This window comes from Dermacentor albipictus, chromosome 1, assembly GCF_038994185.2.
Source record: "Dermacentor albipictus isolate Rhodes 1998 colony chromosome 1, USDA_Dalb.pri_finalv2, whole genome shotgun sequence".
Classification (NCBI taxonomy): Eukaryota; Metazoa; Arthropoda; class Arachnida; order Ixodida; family Ixodidae; genus Dermacentor; species Dermacentor albipictus.
In genome coordinates this window covers 415,326,060-415,338,835 of record NC_091821.1, presented here as the reverse complement: position 1 = coordinate 415,338,835, position 12,776 = coordinate 415,326,060, and the positions used below count along the sequence as shown (strand labels likewise).

Genomic DNA, 12,776 nt, shown 5'->3' with positions numbered 1-12,776 from the left:
AATAATGCAAGGAAAGTCTTTCAATAAAATAGGGTTGGGAAGGTAGGCTGCTGCGCGTTTGCTCTAGGTGTCAGTATTTAGTTATGAAATTTGTTCAAAAACTTCCTTCTTTTTTTTTTCTCAGACGTTGCACATCAGGAAAATTTCTCAAGTGGATGATTAGGTGCTTTCCGAGATTGCTAGATGTGAAATAGCGTTTGTTCTTTTATCTGATGTTCCTTTACGGAGTTCTCGTCCGGAACTCACATTCTGGGAAATTGATAAAATACACAGAATAATTTAATATTCTTAATTCGTTCTGTATCTGCGTGCTTTTCATGATAGTGAAGATGCCACAAATGTGGAAAAATTAAGGTATTCAATGTGCAGGAATAATCGGCACCTGAATGGGCATAGGCATTCCACGAAGGCTACACATGTGAATACGAAGAACGTCTCTTCGGAAGCTCATCTCGGTGACAACGCAGACCATGCGTGTTAGGGTAGCAAGCAGAGAAGAAAAAGAGAAAGAGAGAAAGTGCCAGGCTACTCTACTGCAACGTCAACTCTTCTTACTTTTCCTGTAAGTCCATGATCCTCGTCATTGTCCTGAGTTCTTCCTGCAGGCAGCCTGCGTATTTCGTGCTGTCCTCTTTGACCGCCTTTAGGAGCTCCTGCAAAACAAAATTGGCCCAGGCTCGAGTATGCCGGAGCAACCTGCTTCGCAGTAGAAGTACAAGACGGAATGACGACAGCTTCCTAACAGATTGTTATGAGGCCCTTTCGGTTTATTTTCTCTCACATATTGCACTATTACCCTCACTACAGTGTCTAAATGTTCTTGAATAAACGAGTTAACTGGCCCAACAAGAAAAAAGACACTAAGAGGGCAGCATATAATTAAACATTAGAAAGTGGAAACGAGCTTTCCAGGAAAGACTGTGTGTTCCGCTCGTGTTCTTTGCGGAATTTCTCACCAGATGACAGCGTCCATGAGTAAACTAAAACGGGGATATTGGCCAGCCAAGTGACAGATTTTGTCCGCCAAGGTTACTAGCTGTAACACACATCAGAGTTTTCGTGATAATCGCTATTAGCGTTTCTATTCCTTCATATTTCATTAATTACCCTTTTGTTGATTTACATCGGCGTGTCTACTGCAAGAGCGTAACTGAGGCCGCCCAACGCTATACCCACCAAGTGCCATCCCTGAAAGAAGCACCAGTTTCGAGAAGTCTCCTCCGAACGTACACCGAAATCCATGTTGCACGCAGTTTCCCAGAAATCTCTGACTCAGCACTGTGGCACGTGGCATTCGGAAAGCCCCACCATATGTCGTTGCAAATGAGGCGGGGGGCACAACCATTTCAGAACTGGCGACACTCTTGGGACTCTAAATGAAAATTGTTCGACTGCTCAGGGACATCAAGTCCGCACAGATCCGAACATGGGACCATGCATCATGAGTCAGAAAGCTAGCTAATTAGTGAAACGCAGAGCAATAACAATTTTATACCCGTGTCACAAGGGCGTTTGGAAGGCCTTCCAACCGATAGTCAGTTGACTCAAAGGTCAACTTCGAGCTGCTACACGGGTGGTTTCGAAGGCCGCTGAGTCAATAGTCTATCGAGTCAACGAAGCACCTTACAACTCTATCGAAATCTCGATGGCCTTTGAGCAACGGAAACGGAAACAGCGCCAACATGCCCTCTCGTTCACAGTGTGCTCGTACTCACGCTTAGAAATAACAAATCAAACCAAAATGCTCTAAAAATACTATATATGAGTGTGATTAATTATTCAATAAAGTATTTTTGCCACTTGATATTGCGAACTGCACATACTCTCGACAACAGCGACATGCAGTGGCGCAAACGTTGCCGCAGTTTCGCTACTTAACAACTTAAAAACTAAAAATACATGTATGGCAATGTATAAACATTTCTTTAAATGTATAAACAAACATAAAAGAAATTATAGTGCTTTTAAGTGGTTTTAATGTTGCCTAACTTTTCGTGACATGAAAATGAAAGTAAGGATCCGCAGCGCCACACAATTTTACGAGAAACGCCTGAACCACTCAACGGCCTTTCGAAAGTGCCGTGTAGCAGCGCGACAACTCCTTTGAGTCGATAGAGTTGTGGCATTTCGAAGGCCGTCGACCGGAAGGCCTTCCAAATGCGCCCGTGTGACACAGGTATTATTGTCGATAATCGCGCAATGGCACTGCTATGAGTCATGAATATCAGAAATGTTCACTCTATTTGGAATCACAAAATTTGATTAAATGTGTGCTAACAGCCGACGCTAAAACAATGGTAGCGTGTGTGCTTTTTCATCGCCATTAAACAGAATAGTTACGGTTGCTGCACTTAGAAGCATGCCGAAGTTTTCGCTGTGAAAGCAAATTATTCTAAAACCATTTCAATACCCAATAATGCCATGTTTAGGTTAGTCCTGCGTTTTAAACATGCTCAGTGTCGAAGAACAACAGGAGAGCCAGAAATAAACCGGCAGCGTGTACTTTTGAACCACGACAATCAGGCGGTTCAGTGCGGTTGCAGAATTCCTCGGAAGGCGCTATCCGGTTAAAGGTATATTACACAAAGTTGTGCTCGTTTCAATAATGCAAAGTCGCCCCAATATCTACGCGTTTACGTATATAACAATGTGGTATTTACTTATGCAGAAAGTATGCAACGAGGGCAATACACATTTAAAAAAACAGTTTCCTTTAGTACTTACGTCTACAAAAGCCTGGATGACTGGATCCTCGAAAAAGGCTTCCCGCACCGTGAGCGCCCAGCTGTTGGCGAATTGCACAACCCGTCTCTTGTTTGCGAGGATGAACTCCTTCTCTTGCCTCGAATTCGCTAGATCGATTCGATAAGTGGGATCTGGCGTTAAGGACAAAAACACTGCACTTTTATCTCTATCGCTTTCTAGAACACAAAGCACGGTGTGCGTTTCGTGCCGTGCTGCCATTTCGGGGCTGTGCCCCACAAGCAACGCTCACTTGGGCACGTCCTGCGTTTTGCTTTGTTACAGTATTTCGTGCGCTGAATAAACGTCATTACATAAAGGTGTCTATTCCTTCAGCCTCTGTGCATAGTACTGACGCTGAAAGCGGACAGTCGTCCACTATAAAAAAAAAAAATGATGACCAGTATTCCCAATAAACTGCGCTCGTAAGGATTGCTCAACGTTGCTGAAGTTTTTTAGGTCTACGGGCTGGCATAATAAACATTGACAACACTGCTGCTGCCGCTCAATAGTGTACTCGGTACGATTGTGTGCCGGGTACATCCGGTGTGCTCCGATGTACACATCCGTCATAAGATACAATGAAATCTTTCTGCAGAAGACGCTGTTGTTTGTGTCATCGCAGTGTGATGGCGACAAGTATAGCAAACGATCTGCGCATCGTGAGGCGAGAACCTTGATCATTGCAGGCAATGTGTTCGAGCTCTCGAGTTAACCACTGAACCACGAACAAAAATCTATAATTTAATACACCCATGACCCTATTCGACGTTGTAAAGCAATATATAGGCTTGTGCAGCGCTAATTATTCCTAGAAAAGTTTCATAGTTTTCCGTCAGCTCATTTCCCAATGTCGTATAAACGTAAAAATATTCGTTCATAGATAGCTTTCACACATCGACGAAAAGGATATTGCTTCATAAGTTCTGGGCACAGCTGATGGCTTGGCATAAATATGACGTGAGTCAGCAGAAAATCTTCTAAGAAAGTATCTGAAATCAAGAAAAGCGACAATCCATTAATTATGGCATCGTGTAAATTAAGGGTCACGTGAAATCCATTTCATCAGAATCTCAAGAATGATACAGAGGAGAAAAAACAAGTGCAAGAGGTCAAGTCATTCATTACCTGAGGATTCTTCTGTTCTAGTGTCTATCCGGGTTTCTAATAGATGTTCCAACATCTTCTGCGGGGTTCCTGCCATAACCATATACCTGTTCGAAGAAGAACAACAATTTCAGTGAGGCAGAGTTTCAGACGATAGATACACTACGACGTCCGCGACATTTAGCTCCCATATAACCGACTTCCGCTCAGCCTTGACTATCACAGCGGTAAATCCAACAAGTCTATTCAAATTCCAAACATATTTTTTCGTGATTTGTCGCTAGTCTTACTGGCGCTCGCGGTATGTTGTCAAGAACAATTGGCCCTCTTGAACAGTGGAAGGTTGTTATATACCGGGATCGAATCCGCGGACTCCTAATCAGTCCCGTAACGTCACAGCCACTGCACTCAGTGGTGACTATGACGCACTAAAAGCTTTGCAAATGCGGTGTCAGACGTTTACGCTAGAAGATTAAATACCTTTTTTGAAAATTTGTAAATGCAAACATTAAACAAAATTGTGCAGAAAGCATCCACAATGATTGCCAATGTAAGTGAATAGTTGAACGCCCCTAGAAAGCTATTCGATTGAATAAAGGAAAGATTCGCCTTGACGCGCGTTTAAGTCAGGGTATTTAGGTAGCGGTCGTGTGCGTAATTCTGCAGGGAGATAACCTTTAACCAGCACCTCCGTAATGGCCGTATAGCTAGGCGGGTCTACATGAAGCCATTGTGTCATATGTGTCTGTGTCATATATGTCATGTGTGTCTGCATCACGTCTCCAGCGGCAAGAGCGCCGGCGTGAAAGCCGACTGCTATCCTCTACTTCAGCAGCCGCTTCAGAGAGAAAGGGCCGCGCGAGAAGGTTGTCTTTCGCTAGCGCTCCGGCAGAGCTGAAGCACGCAAGACTTCAGATGCCCCGAAGCTGCACGTGCGCCTGCACGTGCGACTGAGAGAGCTACAATAGTTGGCCTTGGCCCAAGAACGCAGCCCCGCCAGTCAGTTGCGCGAGAGCATGTTTGCTTTGCATCGACACCTTTGTGGCAGCGGTGAAGGTTCGACTACTAACCACTCAGTGACCGCAAACCACCGATCTTGCGAAAGAGCCAGAGAAAGATATTGACTCTAAAGACACACAAAGTAAAGTTGCCGCATGACCAAATACAACGTGTTCACTTTGAATAAGCAGTTACTACGCTGTTTTTTCTGCTGTACAGGTAATATGTATGTACAGGCAACGTGTCCCAGCTATCGTGGACCAAGATTTAAAAATATGCAAATGCAATGTAGCTGGACAAAACCAAGGTAATCTTGTTTGTCGTCGCTTTGCGATGCTGAGATATTTTTTGCATTCCGTCTAATTACAAGTCTTAGTTAATCAATCAACTTCTTAAATGTTATAATTAGATTAAAAGTGTGCATGAGAGTGGCTTGTTGGGCTAGTTGGTACATGGTCATACTAGGAGAATGCCAGCAAACTTGAAAGTAGAAAACATAGAGAAGCAGACATAGACAAAGAGACAGGAAAGTAGCTGGACTTCAATTGATTGAATGAAGTTCAGTCCAGCCACCTTCCTGTCTCTTTGTCTATGTCTGCTTCTCGATTTTTTCTGCTTTCAAGTTTGCTGGCATTGTCCTAGTATAACCATGAAAAGCGTAAATGAGAAACTTGTAGAACGTCATAAAAAACTCCCGGTACAACTTTCTGTTGCTCAGTACGTGCTACATCGAAGTGTTTTTCCGAGCGTGAAGGAAGCCCGCAAATACGCTCAATAATGCCGCGCGACTGGCCACTTGAGGCACTTTGTGAACCTGCAGGTTTCTTTCACGCTCGGAAAAGCACTTTGATATAGCACGTAATAAGCAACAGAAAGCTGCATCAGGAGTTCTTTTCTGACGCTCTACTTATTTTCTCATCGGCACTTTTCATCTAATTATAATATTTGAGAAGTTGGTTAATTAATTAATTAAGACTAACTATATAGTTAAGCAGAGTGCAAAAAAAAATAATCTGAGTATCCCTAAGCTACGGCAAACACTCATTACCATGGTTCTGTCCAGCTACGTGGCATATGCTTATTTTTAGATCTTGGTGCATGATAATTGGGAGAGCCTGCATACATACACACATTTAAGGGTTCCATCCTGTATGCTGAGTACGCATTTCAGTCATACCAACTAAAACAAACAGAATGGCAAATTCCAAATTTTCCGATGTTACTTTCTTTTCGCCTCTGTGGCTACGCGGCATACTGTCGGATAGAAATTATATATAAGCATGTGGGGGCCCGCTTCTGCTGCTTGGTCTGTGGGCCGTTTCCTCGCTCTTTTTTTTCTTTTTGGTTCAGCGCTACGAGGTGCGACACTAGAAACGCAGTTCAACGAAAGCACACGCACAAGATAATCATCATACTGTACATATTTGCTAGCCTGACTAGACCGAAAACCGTTGTGTGCCTATACTCTTTCTTGTGAAGCAGATTTGCCTTTTGCAAATACAGTAAAGGAAATCCAGTCATTTACCTATCAGAAGAAAGTTATCTACAGCCCCGACAGCGACCGCTCAGCAGTGTCTTGACAATACGTGAGTGAATGCAGCAGCATTCCCGATCTACAATCAGATTTTTTCAGCTTTTCCGTACATTTGATGAAATATCTAAAAGCTACCGCCCAGTTCTCGCAAGCCAGGCTTCCTATAGTTCCAGCGTGTCGTGTGCCCGCTGACCTACTTAGCTCTTCCCGATAAACCCTGGAAAAAGCCTTGCTGATTAAATCTCGGCGGGACCGCCACACATGGCACTATCTGTCATGACTCTGACGTCACAGCCATGTTCTAGACTTTGGCAATGCAACTAACGCTTATGGTATATCAACGCTTCGCACTAGAAAATTCGGCACCAAATTTGCAACGCCGTCCGAGATAACCATGTCACTGGGCGGTGACCTTCACTGATATAATGTTCGCTTACAAAACTGACCGACGCCTTGTCTCAGGAGCCGCACTACTGTTGCGAGTGCGGGCCCAGGTTTAGAACTTAAAGCATGGAGCTTTCTCGGGTGCAGCCCCCTTTCACGAAACAGTTGCTAGCGCGCTTCTTCGTTTGTTTGTTTTTTTTTGTGCATGTGTGTGGTGTTTCTGTATGTTTACATGATCAATAATAATAACAATATTTATCAGAAATTAAAAATTAAATTCTGGTGTTTACGTGCCGTGACCACGATCTGATTACGAGGGTGCACCGTAGTTGGGGCCTCCAGATTATTTTCGCCACCTGGGATTCCTTAACGCGAACCCGTAGCACGGTACGCGGGCGTTTCTGCAATTAGCCTCCGCGTAGAAAGGCGGCCGCCGCGGTCGCAATTTCATCCCGCGACCTCGTGCATTGCAGCGCAGTGCCGTAACCACCATCATCCGCGGATAACGAATTCGCGACAGATGTACTCACTTGTAATGAGAATGTGCACCGTTGGTGTTTCTTGCGTCAGCCGGTATCTTTTGCAGCAGTAGAACATCTTGGCCGTGTTCTTTTAACCTTACTGTGTTCGCTTCCACGTCCTACAGACAAATAAAAATATAGAAGTATGCTCAAGGTACCTGAGAAGGTTCGGCAAGTGAGTACAAAGTACCGCTTTCCCGCAACAAGTTATCTACAAGTCACTTTTACGGTCAACGAGAAGTCGTCTCGAGCATCTGACACTTTCGCAGTGCACTTTGGCAGTACCAAAGTACAACTTTGCTCACATTTTCTCAGCTTAACATAAAACCAGAGCATTCATTCTTGGTTCGAATTGAAAGGCAGAAAAAGAAATCGCTTAGTTCGTATACTGCCTCGAAACTCGACACAGCAGCGTAGTTGTGGCACCCAAAGGCAAATGCGGTGAACAGCTCAATACCGACGAAGTCCTTAAGTCATTCCCTCGAGGGCCCAGGCACATAATACCTTCTTTTACACATGCCCAACCCCTAACCACCTCACCCAAACCACTGCTTCAGGAAACGAACACACTTCATACTTTGCACTACTTGCAGAACGCCAAGACATACAACATTAGTTTATATTCAGCTCACTTCATACTTCATACATCTATACTTCATACTTCACTATAGCTCTAAGCCAAAAGTGAATGCTAAATGCTATCTCTGTTATGAAGCTGTTTCTGTTCACGTCAAACTACCGCACATGTAGAACGAGAAAACACTGCTGGCTACCAACACAAAAAACGTGTTCACACCTTCACGACCCAGCCGATGCATGGCAGCGTCGCAAAAGCCCTGGCCGCCACTCGCAATCGCCTCACAGTACACATACGCCAACCGCTCGACGCAGCGCGCCTCCATGACTGTGCTTCAGTTGGACGCGAGCGACTTCGCTATGCGAACGCGCAGTACGCTGTTCAGCGCCAGCACAGCCAGCAGAACCGCCCAGGGAAAGGTTTCGTACGGAGCGGGCGGTTCCAGGCTATACCGACAACTTCAGCGCGCGTTAAGGCGAGCACGCTTGCAACGCACCAGCATGGACAGCTCCCTCTAACCTACGCGCGCGCTCAACCGCGACTCTTTTCCTTCCCTTGACGCCTATGTCCAGGCTTTTCCGCCACAACGAGCACGACTCGCACAGCGGCATAGATGTCTGAATAACGTGGTATCGTGCGTCGACATTCAACTACCGGCGCGGTAATTTCGTCACTGCGCCATTCTCTCTCGCCACCCCTTCCTTCGTCCATACTTATTTCTTTGTTATGGTCTGTTGAGATCGCGCTTTTAATTAAGAAGATGCCCGTCTTCCGCGAAAGCAGTAAAAAAAAGCAATATTATTTCATCACTAACCCTGACAACATAAGTCGATCGTACCGACGGCGAGACTTTTCCACATTGCCAAGTGTTCAAGCCTAATTGCTCTATACGACTGAGCCTCCATAATTCAGTTTCTTGGGATCTCTTATCGCCTCGCAGGAGCAGTTTCATCCCTTCCAGCATGTGTCTTTTTTTTTTTTTGCTCGACAACGGTCGAAGAAGCCAGTCACGCGTGGCGCCGTACTCCGACTGTTGCAATCAGTATGCCTTAATATTATTAATTGCTGACGAAGAAAGGCCGCCAACATGACGGGACTGAAACCACCACCTCGATTAATTTTGAGTGTTGTTGAGAGCGACGGGTACATCCGCGCCTTTATTGCATCGTCACCAACGGCTGTATTTGAACTACACAGCAGGATAAAGTCCGTTCGCAGAGAATTTTATGCAACCACTTTCTGGGTTACCCCAACTGGTCATGCACCGCGGACCTCCTGATCTATTAAATTCATTTTCTCCTCATACGCCCGCTACTGAGTTTCCTTTGTCTTAGCAGTCATTATGCCACTGTAAGAGACCACCGTTTATCTCCTTATACGCTCTACATGACCGCCTAATTAAGAGTACTTCTTCGTCTTAATTCCACGCATGCTGAATATCGCCTACTCCGGTTTGACATAATTCCCACCACCGACAATCTTTTAACGTTTCGCCTATCGCTTTCGAAGCACATCGCGCCTTGTTCAGCTGTCTTTCGCGTTTCCTTGCCCTCCTCCCTAATCTCGCCGCGTTGGATTTTCAATGACAGAAGGCCGCAATTACACTCCTTCTCGTGTTGAAGGATACGTCTGTAAGCTGCGCCGCCAATGACTCGGAAAGTGTCTGCCCGAATACGCTCTCCAGTATGTTTTGTACTCTCGAGCGGATTTCCTTCTCGCGACGCGTGTTCCCCGTGACGATACTTGGCCTACATAAAGTGCGCGCACGTCCGTCGTTGCCCATGCAGCGCGATCTACACTGCGGATATGTCCGCGCTCTGTTTGGCTGGGTGCGGGCGGACAGCGCGGAAGACCTAGATGGCAAGAGCTCCAGCCATGCGAAGCGGTCAGCCTCGCGCGCACACAAACCGCGCGCCGGCGAACCAACCGTTGCACAGCGCAGCCAGGCGGTGGACCAGTGAACTCACCCTGAGGATGCGGTTGAAGTCTTCCTTGTCGACTCGCAGAAAGTGGCAGTTGTCCTCGCGAGTCGTTATGGTCGCCGCGCTGCGAAGGCGTCGGGAAGGAAGCAGGAAGACGAGCAAAAAAAGAAATGGTGGGAGGGGGAGGAGGAAAGATAAAAAAGAAAGACAGAACAATGAGTGAAGCAGGAATGTCACTCATATATGACAGCACTGCGGCAGTGATCCAGCAACAAAACTACACTGTCAGTATTAACGAGCGAAACGTTTGTACGCATGCAGCACAAGAGTTCCAGACAGCGGAAACAAACGCAGAAAAAAATTAAAATTGAGAAAAAGGGCGAAATCAGGGTAGGCAAGTCCTACGCTAAACAAGTGTGGGTAAATACTTGCAAACTACATCGCAAATAGCTAAATTCGCGCACGCTTGGATAAACAACAAAGTGTGCTCTTCTGTTTTGTTTTTTTCGGAAGCAAACTGCGTAACCTTAAATCAGTAACCATCAGTTTGACATGTATATAGCTCTGACCTTGCTAAATGCACAAGTAAATTGTCATATCCGAAAATATCGACAGTTCTATCTGCAGCTATAGTGTCAGTAAACGATATAACGTTGAATCTCCATAACAAGTTGTGAAGTGCGCCGGGCTCATCAGACAAAGTCGTTGAGGCGACTCTCACAAAACATTGCTATCACCCCCCACAGTGATCCGCAACACATCCCGTGGCTTCCAGTGACAGATCACAGTGAGTCACAGTCACAATGCTGATAACAGTTAACAAAGAGCCGCAGCGCTGGTAACAGTTAGGCGGCGCCACCAAAGATATCAAACGTGGTGGTGATCACCTTCACGTCTACGGAGCAGGCTGAAATTTTTCATACCCCCATTTAATAATACATTCGCTTTGTTATTGAGAGCCGTAAAAATGAATCATTGTTCTCGCTATACCGTCACTTAGTAATCGCTAACCGCGAACAAAACAGATGAAGTGGTAGTTCTGACCGACGCAACATAGCGACTTCTGTCAATCACGCTTGACGAATCTCGACAAACGGAGAGAACCGCGCATTCCGTGTAAATTACTCACCGTGGTGCATCGTTGACGAGCGCCAGCTTGCCGAAGTCGTCTCCCTCGTGCAGAGTGCACACGACGCCCTGCCGCGATGAGAAATAAAAAATCATCATCGCCATCATCAACTACAGCAACGTTATCAGCAGCAGGAGCAGCCCAATTAACTCGCCTGCAAACACAGGGCCGGCTTTCCACTGTTCTCCAATTACGCATTGTCCTGCACGAATCAGCGTGCCTTTCATACCTGAGAATATCGCTGCCTTATCATCAAACTCCGGCTAGCCATCACTTCCGCCCGCGTCTGTAGTGATGCTTTAGACATCACGTTCACAAACGCCACAGTCCCCGACTCGCAACTCCTGTTCGACTTCACGGAATGTAGGAAAGCGCCGCCTAATGAGGCGCTGTCCCAAATTGATTTTCAAGGCCGCTTAGCGGCGACTGCCTTCAATGAAAGTTGCTTGAATCACGCTTACGCTCCCCAGCGCCTTCGTGAATGCGCTCGGAATACTTGGCTGCATAACATTAGCTAAGAAACAACACGCAAGCGCTATGAAACGCAAGAGGGGGCTGCGCCGCCCAATGGTATAGGGAGGCCCTGCTATCTGGTACCGAGGTGACGTGCCAGGTACAGGAGAGCTTGAATATAAGGACCTCAGAGACCACTGTTTACCGTTACTACGTATCGCATCCTTCGCGAAGGTCCTCTGCTTTCTCCGAAAGATTCAGCTAGAATAACATAAACTTACGCCAAGCAGACAAGAAATACCATGAGAAAACAATAATCGAAAATCGTACAAACAGAAAGGAGAGCCTTGTGATGACGACAATGCTCGGTCACTTTCTAACACCTTCGCTACCATTACCCGGTCGAGCAAATGAGCAAAGCTTATTTGATTACTTCTTGCGTTGTTCAGAAAGATGCAGAAATCCATGATACCAAAGCCGGAGTGACTACGACCACTTGTGAGACGGGAAAGAAAAGAAAAACCCGGCAGCGAAAGAAAAGAAAGTGGCGCCTTGAATGGAGCTCTGTCACATCTACCAAGGAAATCCATGTACTCGTACAAATGGGAAACAACAAATATGGTTGAGTGTGACGCGCATTTCTCATGCAAGAGCGCGGAAACTTAAAGAACAAAGAACAGCGTGAAATGGACAAGCCCTGAGATTTCATCACGAGGCAAAAAGTTTCTTTTTTTTTTTCATCACATCTCATAAAATTAAACATAAATGCTTCTAGCCAGAACCATGAGAACGAGTCACTGCATAATTTCGACGACGCTGTTTAATCCGCGAACGAGACCACAGACTCCAGAAGACAAAACACAGTCGCCATACACAATATTATTTTTTTCACTGAAGGAGCTTATACGAGCCGAAAATGAGATTTAAAAAAACGAAATAAACAAAATTTGTAGTTGGGCCCACCTGTGGCTTCTTTCTGAGGCAGGAAGGAACAAGAAACGACGCACAACGGCGCGTGCGGCTCGAAATTTTCGCCATACAGCAGGAATCACGGGCAACCATGGCGCACGGCTTTCTGAGTTACAGCCTTCCCGACGACCAAAGAACAAGCGAGAAGCTTGTTCTCATAAAGTGACGCGCGAGAGTATGACTAGTATAGGCCTCCTTGTGGTACATGGGAGTTTTTTCGTCCCTGATTACAGGCAGTTGACATTGGGGGAAAAAAAAACGCAGCTTTAGTCAGTGCAGCTATCGCCAGCACGAAGGGATTGCTAGTCGTAAATATATAAGATTAGCGTCTCTTTTATCTTTCACTGTTCTTGTACAGCAGAGCTATCAAGTCTTTCTCTATTTTTTTTTAGCTTTGCCGATGTCAGGGCAACATTCCTGAAATAGTAAACAAACGAGA

At 45.7% G+C, this 12,776-nt stretch overlaps 1 protein-coding gene across 8 annotated transcripts in view; it reads right to left on the bottom strand.

Moving 5' to 3' along the window:
• Epac (Exchange protein directly activated by cAMP) overlaps positions 1–12,776 on the bottom strand; it is a 415,242-nt gene that overhangs the window by 16,486 nt on the left and 385,980 nt on the right. For all 8 annotated transcript variants that reach the window (XM_065440668.2, XM_070532230.1, XM_065440669.2 and 5 more), the window contains 7 exons: positions 10,916–10,983; positions 9,832–9,910; positions 7,297–7,406; positions 3,871–3,956; positions 3,656–3,734; positions 2,725–2,869; positions 556–653 (listed from right to left, as the gene is read on the bottom strand). In XM_065440668.2, coding sequence (XP_065296740.1) covers positions 556–653; positions 2,725–2,869; positions 3,656–3,734; positions 3,871–3,956; positions 7,297–7,406; positions 9,832–9,910; positions 10,916–10,983 — 665 coding nt within the window. The remainder of the gene's footprint in view (positions 1–555; positions 654–2,724; positions 2,870–3,655; positions 3,735–3,870; positions 3,957–7,296; positions 7,407–9,831; positions 9,911–10,915; positions 10,984–12,776) is intronic.